At 50.3% G+C, this 19,245-nt stretch overlaps 1 protein-coding gene across 1 annotated transcript; it reads right to left on the bottom strand.

Moving 5' to 3' along the window:
• Positions 1–8,169: 8,169 nt before the first annotated feature.
• Positions 8,170–15,916, bottom strand: PRDM14 (PR domain containing 14). The gene is made up of 7 exons (XM_015423875.1): positions 15,466–15,916; positions 14,830–14,886; positions 14,574–14,731; positions 13,828–14,098; positions 11,304–11,506; positions 8,750–8,851; positions 8,170–8,400 (listed from the first exon to the last, which is right to left on the bottom strand). The coding sequence occupies exons 1-7, from the start codon at positions 15,914–15,916 to the stop codon at positions 8,170–8,172; spliced, it is 1,473 nt and encodes a 490-aa protein (XP_015279361.1).
• Positions 15,917–19,245: the final 3,329 nt, after the last annotated feature.

Here is a 19,245-nt window from a genome sequence, read left to right as displayed (position 1 = left end):
GGAGGCTTAATGCTTTCCTCTCCAACTGTTTTAAAGTGTAAGCAGCCAACTTTCTCTACACCATACCAGAGCTCTACATCCTCGTTTACGCTCCTATTCCCTCTGGATTGCTAAAGATAACTGTTGCTCACCTGGTGCCTGATTGCAAACCCACCATGGAGAACATGGGCAACTGATCCTCAAGAGTCTATGGGAAGGGCAGAATATAAAGAAAACACCTTGCCACATATTTTGCTATATGCATATGGTTATTTGGACACAGCATTCTTTTCACTGTATGGCCATCAGCTGCAGGAAAGAAGCTTCCCAGATACATAGCCACCTCACCGAAAAGGGTCCTGAGTCTTCATTTATAGGGAAAAAAACCTTCTTCTTTAGGAATTAAATTATTACTACAGGCTGTTCTTCTCCAGGGGGTTATAAAACATCCTCTGGTGAGATGGTATGTGGCAGGAGACTGTAAAGGACAGCTAAAGAACCAACATAACTGGCCAATTAAAGCTCATCACTAATGAGATGGCAGGCTGTAACTTGAGTCTCAGCTCCTCACATTTGGGCTGTGTTCCCTTTCAGGTGGTGAAGATGATCATGTGGTTTCTGAAGGATCACCAGCCTAATGCTGACAGCAATATTATGTAAAGTTAAATCTAGACTTGATATGGCGCCTTTTTCCATGCTGCAGTCCGTCTCCAGTTTTTTGTTTTCCCCATCAAGTTGCAGCCAACTTATGGTGACCCTACAGGGTTTTCAAGGCAAGAGACATTCAGAGGTGGTTATGCCTGCCTCTGTTTAGCAACCCTGGCATTCCTTAGTGGTCTCCCATCCAAATACTGACCAGGGCCGACCCTGCTTAGCTTCCAAGACCCAATGAGATAAGGCTAGCCTGGGCCATCCAGATCAGGGCAGCCTTCAGATGTGTGGGTTTTTTCTACCTCTCAAGGGTTCTTGACTGACACCTCCTTCTCTTTTACAAGGGAAGGTTGAAAAGTTCTCAGCCTCAACAGAATGGGTTTTGGAATTCAGCTGAAAACTTCCCCATATGATCAAATGAAACACAGTGTACATGTCTTGGTTGCATACCAGTTGCTATGTTGCCTTATGTATTTTTTTCTTCAAAAAAAGATAAATAAATCCTGTTTACTTAATTTATAGCCTGCCTTCCTCACATCAAGTGGGGAGAAAAATACTGACACACTTCTAGATACCAGAATTTTATATCATTTATTAGACCGGAATATGGCCTGCATTCATCTCAAAGCAGCATTCATAATAGCTAAGATAAACACAAAGATTTACAGACAGCAGCTCAAAAAGTAATGTAAGTACTGTACTTCCTTGAAACACATGCAAAACCCTTTACATTTTTCCCTTGCTGTTTTAAAAGGTTAACCTGGTAGTACATTTCAACAGAGCAACTTACACAGGCATTTGCAGCAGTCCCATTTAATTTCACCTATCCACAGGTACTTGAATGGAACACTGCTAAAATACGTAGTTTTGAACTTTATATACAGAAATGAATATCCTTTCAGGACTCCCAGGCGTGTTTGAACTGTACAAGGCATACTTATACTCTATGTATCCCCAAATTTAAGATATTAACATTTCTTAACGCTCTGTGATGTAGGGGTTCTCACTCGTTCACACACTTTGCTCCTCAGTGGAGGTAGCAAATTATACCGGGGAGCACTGATCTCAGTGAGAAAACTAGATTTGTGTCCAGCAGCACCTTAAAGACCAATAAGGTTTCCAGGGTATGAGGCTCTGAGAGTCAAAACTCCCTTTGTCAGATAGAGGAGCTTTGATTCTCAAAAGCTTATACCCCGGAAATCTTATTGATCTCTAAGGTGCCACTAGACTCAAATCTTGCTCTTCTACTGCAGGCCAACATGGCTACACACAAGGGAAAAACCTCTGAGCTCTACTTAACATCAGGGACTGGGGAAGGTGCTATGTGGTTATGACAGCTCTCCAAATACTACACAGATCTATTGTACAAATTAAAAATTAACAAGGCTGTGAGTCTGGATGGCATACATCCAGGGGTTCTTTTTTGTTGCCATCAAGTCACAGCAAACTTACGGTGACCCCATAGGGTTTTCAAGGCAAGAGACTTCCACGGTGGTTTGCTATTGCCTGCCCCTGTGCATATTGACCCTTGTGGTCTCCTACTCAAATACTGTCCAAGACCAACCCTGCTTAGCTTCTAAAATCCAATGACTGGACTTGCCTGGGCTAACCAAGTCAGGACCCAGGAGTTCTTAAGAAACTCCAGTATGAAAGTTAACCTACTATCTAGTATATGTAACTTGTCACTAGAATCGACCTTGATACTGGAAGCATGGAAAGGAGACAAAGGAGTTAGTGGGGGTTTTGTGTCTGTGCACATCTGCACCTGAAAGTCATAGCTGACTTCTGGTGACCCCTAGTAAGGCTGGGAGGCAAGGATGTTCAGAGAGGTAGCTTCCTGCCTGCCTGTGTGTCCCAGCCCTGGTATTCCTTGGAGGTCTCCCATCCAAATACTTGCCAGTGTCAGCCCTGTTTGGCTTCTGAGATCTGATGAGATCGGGCTTGTCTGGGCTATCCAGGTCAGGGCCAGTAGACATTGTATTGCTGGACTTCCACAAGGCTTTTCATAAGGCACCTCTCCAAAAACTCCCAAGTAAGCTTAACAGTCATACATTAAAACTGGGTTAAACATCAGGAAGCAGAAATAAATGGACATGGTTCACAATGGAGGGAAGTGGGTACTGAGGTCGCACAAGGGCCAGTATTGGGACCAGTGCTACTGAATTTGTTCATGAATGATCTGGAATTGGGAATGAGCGGCATAGTCAGATTTGTGAATACCACCAAATTATTTAGGATGGTCATCGTTGATTGTGAAGAGAAATTGGGTGAATAGGCAAAAATGTAGTCAATGCAGTTCAATGTAGGCAATACACAGTGTAACAAAAATCATACCTTTAAATATTATTAGAATGCTGGAAAAACATAGAATAGAGCAACCAAGGAGATTAAGCGGTTGGAGCATCTTTCCTAAGAGGAAAGGCAGAAAAGTCTAAGACTAGAAAAAGACAGCTATGGGGAGGCATGATACAGGCTTATATATCCCTGGTGACTCCACATTCAGAGGCAGCAGACCACTACAGGGAGGTAAAATCAGGAGACCTTCACCTCTATGGCCTGTTTGTTGGCCCTCAAGGGCAAGTGGTTTGCTGCTATATGAAACAAGATGCTGGACTAAATGGACACATTCTTAAGTATTAGCTATGCAAAATGAAAAAAATTCCAAAGCTAAATACAATCTTAATTCTGTTCACACCCTAGAAACAAGCAAGCAGCTTTGTCAGAATGTTTACATACGATGTAGGCCTTAAAACTGAGAATTTCATATACAGTATTTTTACCATCAAAGCAGCAAGGACAATGCCCTTAGTACATACAATAAATAGGAAGTTTAGTGCAAGGAACTGGTAAAGCATGCCAACAATATAAAAAACAAACACCAAACACACATTACATTTCATGGCAGCCAAGACTCACACCGTACACAAAAGACAACCTACCAAACCTCCACAACAAAAGTTCTAACCGAAATCCCTTATCCTTGTACATAAAGCTTGTTGTACTTCTTTATTTTGATCGAGCATTTCATATGCTTCCTTCTTTCCCCACTCCTCTTAAAGTGCAATAATGGGACAGAATTCATATCAGGACATTTGCCCAGGCCTACTTAATTTTGGTACTGGTGGCAGTAGAAAGTGCCATGGCCCAAGTCACATCCAACTTGTGCTGACCCCTGTAGGGTCTACAAGGCAAGAGATGAACATTGCCTACCTCCACACAGCAGACTTGGGACTTCCTTAATAGTCTCCCATCCAAATACTAAACAGAGGCTACCCTGCTTAGCTTTTGAGAGCTGAGGACATAGGGCTAGCCTAAGCCATCCAGATCAGGGCAATCTTGGTGTTTCCACGCTGAATTTCACACTCTATGGTTATTTAGTTAGGAAAATATGGATTTCACCCTTCCATTCATTCTAAACAGCTCACAACTCACCCCTCCCAATCAAAACACATTAAATCAGAAATATCAGTAAAAACAAAACACAATCAAAAATATCACAGCCCAATAACAAGTTGAAGAAAAATATTTAACAATTATATACATGAACACACAAAGCTGCCTTATACTTAGATTCGAGCGCAGCAGCACTTTAGAGACCAACAAGAGTTTCAGAGTGCAAACTTTTAAGAGTCAAAAGCTCCCTTCGCCACTCACAGTTGTGTCTGCCTTAAACTGAATCTGAGAGTTGGTCCATCGAGGTCAGTGCTGTCTACTCAGACTGCCAGCAGCTCTCCTATGTACCATGCATAGAAGTCTTTCACGGCATCTACTACCAATGTTCCCTCTAAGCTGTAGAGTCTTGTGAGCAAAAATTCAATTTGTTTGGGCTCCTGGCATTAAAGTTGTGAGTGAGCGATTTGTCTGCTGCATAAATTAGTTTGCTCTGGAGCCATCCTTCCTGAGCTAAGACAAAATTTGTGAGCCGGAGGCTAAAAAACTGTGAGCTAGCTCGCACTAACTCAGCTTAGAGGGAACACTGTCTACTACCTGGTCCTTTTTCCCCACCGGAGATCCTGGGGACTTTCTGCATGCCAAACAAATGCTCTGCCACTGAGCCACAGGATCCCTTGCTGACTGGAGGAACCTATCTAGGAAAAGACACACAGAGGACCTTAAATTTTCTTGTTAAGTGTTCCTTCAGTAGTTGCTATTATGAGACCTCCAAACCACTTTTTAAAACTCTTCCCAACTTTACAAAGCAGTTTCTGGATCTGAAGTAAGCATCGTCTCTCCTGTGTACATTATTTTTTTCCTCCTGCAAGTAAATGTATTAGCTGCCTTTGCAGTAACTGAATGTGGGAGGCGGCAGTTAAAAATCTAATGAGCAAACTTGGCATCTGGTGTGAAGAACTGCTGGGTGGGATCCTTCCCCAATCCCACCACTCCACTGAGCAAAGTTCATTTGTGTATTTATTAAAATATTTATACCCCACCTTTCCATTTGGCTCAAAGTGTTCCCCCAATCGAAGGAGCCTTCCTCAACTTATGTGGCTCTTTCACTGGAGGAAGCTCCTCAGGCTGGAGGTGGGCTACTTGGAGGATGGTTGGATCCAATCCACTGAAAGGGAAATTGACAAAAGTGGTTGTTTCCCTCTGACAGCCATAATTATAAAGATATTATAGAAGAACCCCACCATGTTAAGAATAAGATACCAAATATTTATAATGGTTATCTAACATTCAGCAAATATACAATTCTTAAAGGGATAGTAAGGTAAAGGTGTAAAGGTAAAGGTTTCCTTGCTCGAAAGCCAGTCGAATCCGACTCTAGGGTTGCGGTGCTCATCTCCGTTTCAAAGCCGAAGAGCCAGCACTGTCCGAAGACATTTCCGTGGTCATGTGGCCGGCATGATTAAATGCCGAGGCGCACGGAACGCTGTTACCTTCCCACCGAAGTGGTACCTATTTATCTACTTGCAATTTCTTGCTTTCGAACTGCTAGGTTGGCAGGAGCTGGAACTAGAGACGGGAGCTCACTCCGTCTTGTGGCACCTGGGTCTCGAACTGCTGAACTACCAACCTTCTGGTCTGCAGTTCAGTGTCATAACCCCTTGATCCACCACAGCCCCTAAAGGGATAGTAAAGGTAAAGGTAAAGGTTTCCTTGCTCGAAAGCCAGTCGAATCCGACTCTAGGGTTGCGGTGCTCATCTCCGTTTCAAAGCCGAAGAGCCAGCACTGTCCGAAGACATTTCCGTGGTCATGTGGCCGGCATGATTAAATGCCGAGGCGCACGGAACGCTGTTACCTTCCCACCGAAGTGGTACCTATTTATCTACTTGCAATTTCTTGCTTTCGAACTGCTAGGTTGGCAGGAGCTGGAACTAGAGACGGGAGCTCACTCCGTCTTGTGGCACCTGGGTCTCGAACTGCTGAACTACCGACCTTCCACAGCCTGCAGTTCAGCGTCTTAACCACTTCAGCCACCGCATAGTATAACACTACAAAGGTAAGTACAAAGTGCAAATAATAAGACTTTAGCATTCTTTGTACTTACCTTTGTACTGTTGTAAAGGGATAGTACTACACTATAAAGGTAAGTACAAAGGATGCTAAAGTCTTATTATTTTTTGTCTTTTCTTCCAGATTCCTGAAGAGATCCTCCAGCTTCCCAGCAAATGTGCTACGGGTGTGGGTGCGTTTTTGCAAACTCCTTCAAAGTTGCATATAATGCAAAACTGTCACATGGAACCCAGGCCTTTATATGTTATTTCCTGGCATTGATTTGCTCTCCACAGAATAAATCCACCCAGGCCTTTATATGTTATTTCCTGGCACTGATTTGCTCTCCACAGAATAAATCCTTCTGAAAGTAAAGGCAACTGTCTGCTTCATTACAAAACGAGAACCTTTTTCCCAGTTTGATCACTGCGAAACTGGGGGATCTCTTCAGAAATCTGGAAGAAAAGAGCAAGCATAATAAGAGACTTTAGCATCCTTTATACTTACCTTTGTAGTGTTGTACTATCCCTTTAAGAATTGTATCTCTTTGTAATAATATTTGGAAAGATTACTGAATGTTAGATAACCATTACAAATATTTGTCATCTTATTCTTATCACGGTGGCATTCTTTTCTATAATAGCTACGGAACACCATGGTCCTTTTTAATGTATATTATAAAGATGGCAGAAAAAAATACCAAGTGAGAAACACAGAAACATTCCTCCTAAGGATCACCTATTCATTTTGTATGACACCCAGCTCTTCCTGTTGAATAAACTGCCAGAGGCAGTCCTCTCAGCCCTGACTGGGTATCTGGATGCCACGGTTGGGTGGTTGAGGCAGAGTTGGCTGAAGCGGAATCCAACCAACACTGAAGTCATGTGGCCGGGGAGGACTGGACTGGTGTGTGTGTGTGTTGCAGCTGCCTACCCTGGACGATGTCCAACTTACTCCAGTGACCTCCATGAAGAGTTTGAGGGTCTGGCTGGATAACCAGGTGTCCTCAGTGGCAAAACAGGCTTTTTTCTATTTCCGCCAGGCCCAACAGCTGTCTTCCTACTTGTCCAGGTCTGACCTTGCCACAGCAATTCATGCGACTGACACCTCCAGACTAGATTACTGCAGTTCACTCTACACAGGGCTGCCCTTGAAGGCGCTTTGGAAACTTCAGGTTGTTCAGAATGCAGTTGCCAGGCTGTTGACTGATTCGTCATGGTGTGCACACATCCAGCCTATTTTGTGGCAACTGCACTGGCTTGCAAATGGTTTCCAGGTCAAATTCAAGGCGCTGGTATTAAACTTTAAAGCACTAAATGGTCTGGGACCATCGTACCAAAAAGAACACCTCTCCTATTATGACCCCACTCGGTGTCTTTGTTCTGGCACAGGTGGGCTTTTGGTGGTGCCTGGCCCTCGTTCCACCCGTTTGAGTGTGACAAGGGCAATGGCCTAACCACCGTGGTCCTGACCTGGTGGAACACTTTGTCTGAGGAGACGTGCCCTGCAGGACTTGTCTGAGTTCTGCAGGGCATGTAAGTCAATGTTATTCCACCAGGCAGTCCAGTAATGTAATGTTGGTGGACTCTGCCATCAACACTGTTGATTTTCTATGCCAAATGCATTAGTTTGCTGTGTGATGTGATTTTAATTGGATTTTATTGAAATTATGGTTTTATCTTTTTTACTGTATTGCTACATTGTTAGCTGCCTTGAGGCCCATCCTAGGGGAGGGGCAGGATAAAAAATTGAATAAAACAAAACAAAAATAATCATATTGGCACAAACAAAGCATAATTCTGACCGCTTAGAATCGGTCATCGTCCTTAGCTGTCCCCCTCTACATGCAAAATCTGACCGCTTAGAATCGGTCATCGTCCTTAGCTGTCGCCCTCTACATGCAAAATCTGACCGCTCAGAAGTGGTCATCGTCCTTAGCTGTCCCCCCCTACATCCCACCCTGAGCAGTACATATCGAACCACACATAAATATATACATCTAACTCCAAAGACACTGAGCAGGAAGCACTACATTCAGACATACACAATGACACATAAACATAAACACAGTTGGGAAGGATCCAGAGCAAGCCTTCTGGCTATAGAGCTGCATGGAACTTCATGTGGAAACGGAACTCTTCTGCTTCTAGGAACGTTTTGCCACACACTGTACACGTACAGCCTTTGTCTTTATTACTGTGAGTGCGCCGCACGTGACTGTCGTGGGCTGCGTGTGAAGCAAAGGCCTTGCCACAGTGTTTGCACTTAAAGGGCTTCTCTCCTGAATGCTGGCGGATGTGAGTACGCAGGATACTGGAGGCGGTGAATGCCTGTGGAGGGGGGGGGGAGGAGAGGAAAGGAAGGGTGAGAATGCCATTAGATTCAAATACACAAAAGTAACAGCCCAACCCGGGGAGTCCTAGAGACATGCACAGTGGTCAGAACTAGTGGTCAGAGTTAGATGACCTGCTGCTTCACCATAGGATTGCGGTTGTTACAAAAAACATTCAGACCAAAATTTAAAAAAATTAAATGGAAACGATAGCAGGTCCTCCCAGCCTCCCGCATCATGCCTAGGTTGGCCCCAACGCATTCCAAGAAGAGGAAATGGCAACTGGCAGAATGTAGCAGGGTGAAATATCCCAAGAGAACAGCTTGGAGAGCCTTGGAGAGCTTTACCTTGTTACAGTACACACACTTATAGGGCCGTTCCCCAGAATGCACCCTCATGTGCTTGTTGAGGCTGGAAGACTGAGAGAAACTCTTCCCACATATGGAGCACTGAAGCAAGAAAGAGAATGGGTCATATTAGGTAAGACTATGAGAGATGCAGGATACATAGTGATCTCTTTTATACTGCTGAGAGATGCAGGATACATAGTGATCTCTTTTATACTGCTATCTAGAAGGCACTGAACTGTGCAAGCTTTTCACATATACACATGAACAATGCATTGTTTTGTTGCATTGTTCTGTAAATTTGTAATCCACCTTTATTGCACTTTGTTGCATATGTATTATATTGCTTTAGTGCATTGCTTTTTAATTGCACAACCTCTCTCACGTTTCAGCAAGAAAGGTGGACTATAAATGAAATTAAGCAGATGAAAACAGACTACAGGGCCTGCTGGAGAAGGCAGGGCACACTAACTCAAATAAATAAAATAGTCTCCACAAGAAGAGAAGAGACAATCCTGTTTTCCATTGTTATGGCATTTAAACATGACAAAAAACAGCAATAAACAACAAAAGCTTTTAATGCATATGAAGCTGCCTCATACCGAATCAGATCCTTGGTCCTTCACAGTCAGTATCGTCTACTCAGACCAGCAGCAGCTCACGTAAGAACATAAGAACATAAGAGATGCCAATGTTGGATCAGGCCAAAGGCCCATCTAGCCCAACACTCTGTGTCACACAGTGGCCAGAAATACCAGGTGCCATCAGGAGGTCCACCAGTGGGGCCAGGACATTAGAAGCCCTCCCACTGTTGACCCCCTCCCCAAGCACCAAGAATACAGAGCATCACTTGCCCCAGACTGAGAGTTCCTAGCTATACCTTGTGGCTAATAGCCACTGATGGACCTCTGCTCCATATGCTTATCTAATTCCCTTTTGAAGCCGTCCATGCTTGTAGCCGCCACTACCTCCTGTGGCAGTGAATTCCATGTGTTAATCACTCTTTGGGTGAAGAAGTACTTCCTTTTATCTGTTCTCACGTCCTGCGTGGGCCTTCCACACACCAAGGGGATACTCTACCACTGGGCCACAGACATAGGCACAATGAAAATGAAATTCAAGCCAGCTGGAAAAACTGAAAAACTGTTTTTGAAATATGCAGCCAACTAGAACTTTTGATATAGTCCAAAATTGAATTGAAATATTCTAGGAATCATTTTGGTCTCACATCTATACTTGAAAATAATTACTTTTAACATAGTTTGTAGCCTTAACAGACATTAAAACAGAGCAGTCTTTTTGTTGCCATGCTCTATTCTTCCCTAAAAGAAAGAAAATACAGCCAGTTCTAAAAGATCCATTTGATTGGGGTCAAATGTTGGGTCCTTTATTTCAATCATCCTGTACTGCGCCTATCAGACTGTAAATGCTGGCTCATGGGCCATCAATCTGACTGCTTTAAATATACGGATTTTTTGGTAATTCACTCTTATCTGGAATAATCAAAGATCATCTCTAAAGAGACTTGTCTGGATTCAAAAGAGTAAAAAAACCAAAAACCAAGATTTAGGAGGTTAGAAGTTGGGAACCAACAGAAAGCAACAGAAGTGCAGAATAAGTACCAACATAACACATTAAGCATTCCAGAACTTACATAATAGGAAGGATGCTACTTACAATAAGCTATACACAGCAGTATAGGCCACAGACCGCAATAATCACTTATCCAGGTAAGTTTGTGAACCATTTTGTCCAGTGCCACTCTATGAGCTGCCCAGAAAAGCCCTCTGGAATCCGTCACTTTCCCTTGGCTTGCAGGCAGCCAGGGGAGGGGACACTGCCCCGACCTCCTCCAGCCGCAGGCCATTCCACCAGGCAGGGGCCACCAAGGAGAGAGCCGGAGTAGGTGTGCGGCATTCAGGAAATGGGGAGGCCAGGCAAAGAGACGGCAAAAACAATCCCCACCGGGGTCTAAATTCTCACACAGACACACCCACACACCCTCTCCTATTCGCAGTCCTGCTTCTCAGGCCGTGACAGTTCAGGCCGGTGCCTGGAGGGCAGGGAGCTGCCCCGCTCCAGGGCGTCTACCCTCAAACCCTTGCTTTTCTGTCTCCAAGACGCGCGACTGGTCAGCCGGGGACGGGACTAGCTAAATGCTAAACGAGCCTTCAGTGGGGTAACAACAACGATCCTCTGCGGGCGGCCGCTCTTTCTCAGGCACTCCGTTTGGAAAGCGGAGGACTTTGCGGGGGACGGCGTCGCCTCGGGCAGCCGCCCCTCACCCCCCCCCGAGCGGCTTTTTGACAAGCGAGCCTGTAGCCTTCAGGGGCCCCCAGCGGCGCCTTCGAGGGCTCTCGTGTGGCGATGCGCGCGCGGCCCCCCCCCCCGCCCATCCCACGCGCTCCATCCCCTGCTGTCCGAGGCGGCGGCTGCAGCCCGCCTGGCTCCGTTGCTCGGCGGCGGAGGGGGAGAGAGCGCTTGCGCCCCGGCTTCGGGCACTTGAAAGAGTCCGGGAGGCAGGGCGGGAGGTGAGAGGCGAGGCGAGCCTTACTTTGTGGGGCCGGTGCTTCTCGTGGACGTGGAGGACGTGGATGCGGAGGCGGTCCCTTTTCTCGAAGGAGCGGTTGCAGAGGTGGCAGGGGAACTTGCGGTCGCCGCGGTCCACGCAGCGCGTGTACTTCAGGTGCTTGTCCCGGTAGTACTTGTAGGCGAAGACCTTTCCGCAGCGCTCGCATTTGTAGCCTTCCGCCGACTCTGCGGGACGGAAGGGAAAATGAGTGGCCGGCGAGCGGAGCAGGCGGGGGGGAACAGCCGCCACCCCACGTCCTCCCTTCAAAGCAAACAGATCAGTAACAATAATACGTCCCAGCCCCGACAAGAGGTCATATCTGCATACTGCCAATGGGGGGGGGTCTGATCCAACAGGGCTCATCTCCTTGGATTACAACTGATCTCCAGGCAATTGAGATCAGCTCACCTGGAGAAAATGGCCATTTTGGAAAGTGGACTCTATAGCATTATACCCTGTTGTGTATTAAGTTGGCCACTGCCACATGGGCCCGACCATGCACTCCTACAGACCTTCTGACCTTCGGTCCTAGAACAATAGCCAGCTCAGATCCTAGCGCGGACCAATAGGTTTGCACGGATCCGGACAGGAAACTATGGGGAATGTGGACGGGTACATAGAACCTGGAGCTGCGGTGGCTCAAGGGGTTAAGATGCTGAACCGCAGGCTTTGGAAGGTCGGTAGTTCATCAGTTCGAGACCCGAGTGTGCCGCATGATGGAGTGAGCTCCCGTCTCTAGTTCCAGCTCCTGCCAACCTAGCAGTTCGAAAGCAAGAAATTGCAAGTAGATAAATAGGTACCACTTCAGTGGGAAGGTAACAGCGTTCCGTGCGCCTTGGTGTTTAGTCATACCAGCCACATGACCACGGAAATGTCTTCGGACAGCGCCGGCTCTTCGGCTTTGAAACGGAGATGAGCACCGCAACCCTAGAGTCGGATTCGACTGGCTTTCGAGCAAGGGAACCTTTACCTTTACTCAGAAATACATCCCACTTTAGCCAATGGGGCTTACTTCTAGGACCGCGTTCTCAGGATTGCAGCCACCATAATCTGTAGCTTGTTCCTTTGCATGTTTACTCGAAAGCAAGACTCACGGATTTCAATGGAATTTACGCAAAAGTAAATAGGCGTAGCCCGCGTTGCAGCGTTACGCTCAAGTGTCAAGGGAACAATTACTCCGCTAGAATTTAAAATTGCTGTTCCTTTTGAACAAGTACGCGAAGTGATCCGAGGCACCCCCGTCGGATGCCGGGAGGGAACCCCAGCTGATCTGTCGCAGCAAACCCGGAGAAAAGTCGTGGGCTTTCAACAGTCGCTGAAGCCCATAGTTTCCTGGCCTAGAGCCGCCCACGCCATCAGAGACACGCGCTGTTTCGGAACACGTACTGATGCCTTGATAAACCGGTTAAGTCTTGGGATGTTTAAAATTTGTTTACCTTATTTATAGTCCGCCTCTTTCTCACAGAGACCACTCGAAAGAAACGGAAGCATAATTTACAACAGGCTGTATACATCAGTAAGGACCACAAGTCCCAGCCATTTGTCCAAGGAGGTTTGTGAACCATTTTGTACTTGGGTGGCCCTCTTACCTGCGCAGAAAGGCCCTCTTGAACAGTTCAGTTTTGCACCGTTAGGACCGCCGTTTCCCACCCTCAGTGGATCAGCCTCCCTCTACTCCCTGCCTGCTACTGGAAATCCTGGGGCTCTCTGAAGGGCCACCGCCAACAGAAGATTAATTTAAAGCCAATCTCTCCTTAATCAGCTTTCTTTATCGATACAAAGCCCAAGAGCCTGAGGGCGGCATTCCCCAGTATGAGTCAGCGGTAGACCTGCCCGAATAATAACGCCTCTAGGCAGAAACTGGCCAGATTTCTCTTTGTATAGAAACGTCTTTTGCCTTGAAAATGACAGATCCCGGGAACAGCAGAAGAGAGACGTCATCCCCAGAGATTTGCATCTGTTTGTCCCTTCTTTGGTAGGGATATTTACAAACAAAGGAGTCAGACGCTGGAAAGGGAACTGGCAATTCAGGGCCAAATTTTCAATTGAAAACAACAACAACAACTAACTATATCTAGAAGAGTGATGAGGTTCCGATGGGGGTGGGGGGAGGAAGGAAGGAGGGAGGGGGGTGGCCACCTGGGACCTTTTTTATGATCACATCTCCTCACTCCAGGGAAATATACAGGCTTGCTTAACACAGTTTTGATTTGTTTGGGTTTGGGGTGACAGTTTAAACCATGATGTTCTTTCAGAGTTATCCAGCTGAAAACAGCCAGATTCTTGGATGCTTACAGTGTGAACCATGCAGGTCTGCTCGAGAGTAAGCTCCATTGTAGTCAGTGAGATGTGATGCTATGTAAACGTGTCCAAGTAAAATACTTGGGGACTTTGGTATCATCAGGTAAAGGGGGGGGGGGGATCTTCTAATTAAATAGGGACCGAGGGAGGCTGGGAAGATGTGCCCAGAGCCCCTTTCCCTGGGCCCGCAAAGTTGCCAACTGACCTTCGCAGTGCTGCTGGGCTCGCTTCCCTTCCGCGGGGCCCTTCAGACTGAGGGGGATGCCCAAGAACTGCAGGTAGCCATCGCCGTACCAGACGAGCAGCTCTTGGCCGGGCGAGATCTCCTTGCAGGTCTCGTAGTAGATCCGGCCCTGGCACTGAAGGGCAGTCATGTTCTGCTCCTCCGGGAAACGAGCGCAGTTCACCAAGGCCATCCAGTTGCCAGACGCGCCTCTGCCGTCGATGAAGTGGCTCAAGCGACCGTCCTCGAAGATCTGGCCGGAGGACAAACATTACCCTCAGCGGCAAACGCAGGCGGCAGCAACCCCAGACCTCCTGCTGCCTGTGGCACAAGGGACCCCCCAAGTCCACCACCCCCCATCAGACGGCAAAGGCGGCCATTGCTCGGTCTAGATCTCTGGTCCCTAGAGAGTGTTGGAAACTCGACTGCTGCGAGATCCTCCGCAGCCCCTCCAAGAGACTTCTTGGGTGTCTGCTATTTGCCTTCGGGGAGGCGTTCTGCGGAATGGCAGTGGCCCGTCGCTCTGCGCCATGGCCCGTCAGGACACTTCCAACATGTTTGAGTTGGCGGTGGCGCAGTCCGGTGTCCCGCCTCTGCCCCCTAACCCGCCCAGCCCGGCCCTAACCTCCGTGGGTGGGGCTCCTGGAGTTCAAGGAAACCGGCCCCGAGCTGACATTCCCAGCGGGTCGGAGGAGGCAGGAAAGCATTTGGGGCGGGGCAGCAGGTACCTCCCACATCAAGGAATTGTCGTCGTACGTCTTGATCTCGCTGGTGTTGACGACCCTGCCTTGGAAAGGGCCGAAGCGGACCCCCCTGGGGATGGCCTGGGTGCAAAAGACACCGAGCTGGGGACCGTCCACGTACACCGTCTGCAGCACGGTCAGCCCTGCCGGACAGGAGTGGTCAGAAGGAGGGAGGGAGGGAGGGAGGGAAGGGAGGCGTCCATGCAGGGGCCCCCGCCCCCCCTCCGCCCAGCCCACCTACCTTCAGGGAGCTGCAGAGACGCCTGGTCTGGGAGCAGAGGGTGGCCGTCAGCAGAGCCTCGAGGGGAAAGAAAGTGTTTAGGCGCGCTGGGCACCGGAAGGGGGAAACGAGTTCTTGGCGCACCGCGATCTAACCCACTCGGGGTTGGGGGGTCAAAGCAGGAGAGGATTTATCTAACCTGACGGATTTAGAAACTGCTCAACACATTTACTTGGCAGTAAATACCACGGAGCCTGTGGGGTTTGTTTCGGAATAAACGTGGTGGTAAACGTAGGTTTTTACTCTGGCAAAGATACTTGGAGCCTCCTGCTTCCCAGCATGCCTGGTCGGACTCTGCGAACGGCGAGGCTTAAGGGACCCCCACCGCTCCTGAGCAACTACGGGGGGGGGGCGCAAGTAAAGGGGTTTCTGTCCCCCTCCCACGCGGTACATTTTCGCCCTCGGAATGCAAAGTCTCTTTCGTCCAATTACTTTGAACGAATAAAATTAAGATTGCACTAATTTCATGTAAACGACCTCGGGGAAACCTCTGGCGAGAAGGTAGCCATTTCCCTCCAGCTGTGCGCGCACGCACACCCCCCCAATCCCAGGCCACGTGCTGGGAGGCCGGCCGGCATCGCGGGAGTCCCGCCTTACCTGGGCTGTGGGGCTGGCGCGCGGCTGCCGGGAGAGCCCCGTAGAGGACGGCGTGGAGCTCCTGAGCAGTGAAGCGGTAGGTGGGCGAGCGCGGGGCGGCCTCCGGCGAGCAGCTCTTCCTGGGCCAGGCTCCGTCGGGCTGGAAGGGCGCGGCCAGCAGCGGGAGCGGCCGGGGCAGAGATGGAGGCGGAGGAGGCGGGTGGGGGGCGCCGAAGGCTGCTGCTGCTGCTGCGGGGGGCAGGGGGCGCGGGAAGGGGAAGGGCCCCAGGCGGGGAGAGCCGCTGGGCAGCCTGGACGTCGGGGCCTGGAAGGGAGGGGGCGGCAGCGCCTCCAGGAAGCGCGGCGGGGCCCCCACCGGCCCGAAGGAGGAGAGCTGGCAGCCCCGCAGAAGCAGCAGCAGCGAGTCGCCTTCACCGGCCTCCTTGGCAGCTCCAGGCAGCGAAGAGGCCATCGAGGAACCCGCCGTCGGACACACCAGGAGGCGCGCCTAGGCAAAGGTCTGGGGGGGGGGCGCCGCGCCCCAGCTCGTTTCGCGCGTTTACCTGGGGGGGAAGAGAGCCGGGTCAGCGGGGGACCCGCTCCTCGGGCCGCAGCAGTGTCCCTCCGTCGTTCTCCTGCGGGCCCTTCATGGCCTCCTCTCCGCACGCGGGCGGGCACAACTCTTCCTCCGGGGATCTGCAAGAGAGACGTGCGCGTGGGTACGCAGGCGGCTGCCTCCCGGCTAACCGGGGGACAAGACCTGCGGGGTCTTCTTGACTCAGGCATCCCGCCGAAAGTTTCTCCCGCCAGAAATACCTTGAAGATCTTGGGGATGCAACAGAAGACGGGTGCAATCTTTGGCACATTTCCCGCGGAGTGTTATGGAACGACCTGGGAATGTTCCCTCTAAGCCGTGGAGTCTTGTGAGCAAAAATTCTACTTGGTGAGCTCCTGGCATTAAAGCTGCGAGCGAGCGATGTGGCTACTGCATAAAGTAGTTTGCCCTGGAGCCATCCTTCCTAAGACAAAAATGTGTGAGCCGGAGGCTAAAAAACTGAGCTAGCTCACACTAACTCAGCTTAGAGGGAACACGGGTCCCAGGTAGTGTTCCCTCTAAGCTGAGTTAGTGTGAGCTGGCTCACAGGTTTTTAGCCTCCGGCTCACACATTTTTGTCTTAGCTCAGGAAGGATGGCTCCAGGGCAAACTACTTTATGCAGTAGCCACATCGCTCGCTCGCAGCTTTAATGCCAGGAGCTCACCAAGTAGAATTTTTGCTTACAAGACTCCACAGTTTAGAGGGAGCATTGAAGACTTACTTTAGAGTAGGCCTACCTAGAATCACGCTGCAGGAGAACAGCGTCTCAGGGTTTTGCCCTTAAGGGTGCCGATCCCCTACTATCTAACTCCTTGCAGTCTCCAGCGAATGCTTCTTTGTCTAATCTGCCCCCTAGCCGAAGAAGCAGGAGAAGAGATTGGATTAATACCCCGCCCTTCACTGCCCCGAAGGAATCTCAGCGATTTAACAATCTCCTTTAAAGAGACACGCTGTGAGGTAGGTGGGGCTGGCAGAGCTCTCTCGAGAACGGCCCTTGAGAGCCGCTCTGTGAGAACTTGTAAGTGGGCCAAGGTCAGCGCAGCAGCTGCATGTGAAGGAGGAGCCGGGAATCAAACCCGGTTCTCCCAGCGTAGAGTCCGCGCTCCTAACCACTACACCCGTCCGGCCTTAACCTCAGTCGGCGGGGCTCCTGTCCTTCCGGCAAACCGGGCCTGGGCTGAGGATCCCCGAGAGAAGGATTCGTTCCGGATTTAAACCTCTCTCAACGGCTCTGTGCCAAAGAGGCCCTCGGAGTTTCCAGCCTCTCTCCTTCCCCAGGGTTGTCTCCCTCCCGGTCGCCTTCTCACAAGACCCCACAGTTTAGCAGCAGATCGTTCCCTGGATCCTTCTACTTGGGGGTCAGTTTCAGGCGCCCTCCTCTCCCGCCCCGTCTCGTCAGGTCTTGGAAGTCAGGACTGGGCTGGGAGACCACCAAGGAAGTCCAGGGTCGCCACGCCGGCAGGGGCAAACCGCCTCTGGATCCAAGCTTGCCTTGGAAATCCTCTCCCCAAGTCAGCCGCAACTTGACAGCATTTCCCCCCCCCCTCCGTCCATCCATCCCTCCCTCTCCACCCGCGCAGCTCTCTCCCGAGGGCAGGGAGGCACCGAGTCACGCAGCCTCAGGCACACCCGCACGTCCCGCCTCCGGGCATACGGCTCAGAACCCATCCAGAGTCCGGGGGCACCTTTAACACCAGCCAGGGCTCGTTCAAGGTATGAGCTCTCGTGTGCAAAGGCCCACTTCTTCCAGATACATTTCCCCAAGTGCGAGGCACAGGGGAAGCTCAGACCAACGACGACAACCTTTAATAGCCTATCACAGCCTCATAAACCAGCAAACCCCCCCCCCCAAACCAATAACCCTTGACACTTCTTAATACCAGCTCTCCTCTTGACAGCAAAGGGTAGGAATTTAGCCACCATTTCCATTTTCAGGACGCAAGGGCTGGAGAGCAGGGAGAGTGCCTTCCACTCATCGGATCGGTTTCCATGATCACTCAGCCATGGCTCCAGAAATGAGGCCGGGAGATCACAGTCATAAGAACAATGCAAAAGGACATGATCGAGACTTTCGATCACGTCCATAGAAAGCTCGCGCCTGGAATGAAGCGTTGTTGGTCTTAAGGCTGCCCCTGGACTCTCAGTGTGTTCCAGTGTTCCCTCTAAGCTGAGTTAGTGTGAGCTAGCTCACAGTTTTTTAGCCTCCGGCTCACACATTTTTGTCTTAGCTCAGGAAGGATGGCTCCAGAGCAAACTAATTTATGCAGGAGCCAAACTGCTTGCTCACAAATTTAATGCCAGTAGCTCACAAAGTAGAATTTTTGCTCACAAGCCTCCATAGCTTAGAGGGAACATTGGTGTGTTCTACCGCTTGATACCCACACGGCTGCCCACCCGGAACTATGTTCAGAACACGCTGAGAGACACCTGCTGAGACAACGCAAGGGTCGTATGGGGGGGGAGGGTGGCCAAGTGGTTCCCCCGGAGGCCTTCGTTTCAGCCTCTCCAGTCATGTTTGCTTCTGTGATCTCTTTTTCCTCCTCTACCTCCTCCCCACAAAAACGGGGGGGGGGGGGGGGGGGGAGAAGAGAAGAACCAGAGAAGGGGCAGAAACTCCACTGCTGCCCGCGTAGCCCTGTTGGACTGCAACAGAAAAGCTAGACCGGACTCCAGCCGCACCCCAGAGAGCGGCACTCCGTGCGGGCTGTAAACTGCCGAGGCCCCCGGCGCCCTTGGTCAGCTGGCAGGGAACTTTGGCACCGAAAAGCTTAGGCCCCGGGGGTGCGGTTGGCCTTTCGGGTCCTGCTGGGCTCGAATCTGGCTCTCCTGCAGGGCGTCAGGGAAGCCCTCCCGCCCGCCCGCCCTTCCTCGCCGGTCGCCTTCGCCGGAGCCGTGGGGCATGCATGTGCCAGGCGCCCAGAATCATGCGCTCCGCCGTCTCCACCAGGGGCCTGGGTGCGACGCCACCCCTGCGGGGATGCTGCCAGGCCAGGGGCTGGCGAGGGAGGAGGGGACGGGCGGGGAGCTTCGCCCTGCCACCGTCCGCTCGACAGGCGTGCCGCTTCCTTCCCACGGATCTCCGTCCGCACCCCTTCCTCGAGCCCCACGAAGCCCGGACACGCCTGCCTCCCTCCCCTTGGCCCTGGCCGCGCCGACCCGGCTCCCCCGGCTGCGCAGCTGGACCGAGCTCCTTCCTTCCCTTCTC

The sequence above is a fragment of the Gekko japonicus genome, unplaced genomic scaffold (genome assembly GCF_001447785.1).
Source record: "Gekko japonicus isolate JY-2015 unplaced genomic scaffold, Gekko_japonicus_V1.1 scaffold289, whole genome shotgun sequence".
Taxonomy (NCBI): Eukaryota; Metazoa; Chordata; class Lepidosauria; order Squamata; family Gekkonidae; genus Gekko; species Gekko japonicus.
The sequence above is the reverse complement of the archived record's forward strand: the minus strand, read 5'-3'. Positions and strand labels throughout refer to the sequence as shown.

Coding starts and splice junctions, on each gene's coding strand:
- PRDM14 (XM_015423875.1), bottom strand. CDS start 15,916: ATGGCCTCTTCGCTGCCTGGAGCTGCCAAGGAGGCCGGTGAAGGCGAC. Junction 14,887..15,465: donor GCGCCAGCCCCACAGCCCAG/GTAAGGCGGGAC, acceptor TTTCCCCTCGAG/GCTCTGCTGACGGCCACCCT. Junction 14,099..14,573: donor ACAATTCCTTGATGTGGGAG/GTACCTGCTGCC, acceptor TCCTCCGGCCAG/ATCTTCGAGGACGGTCGCTT.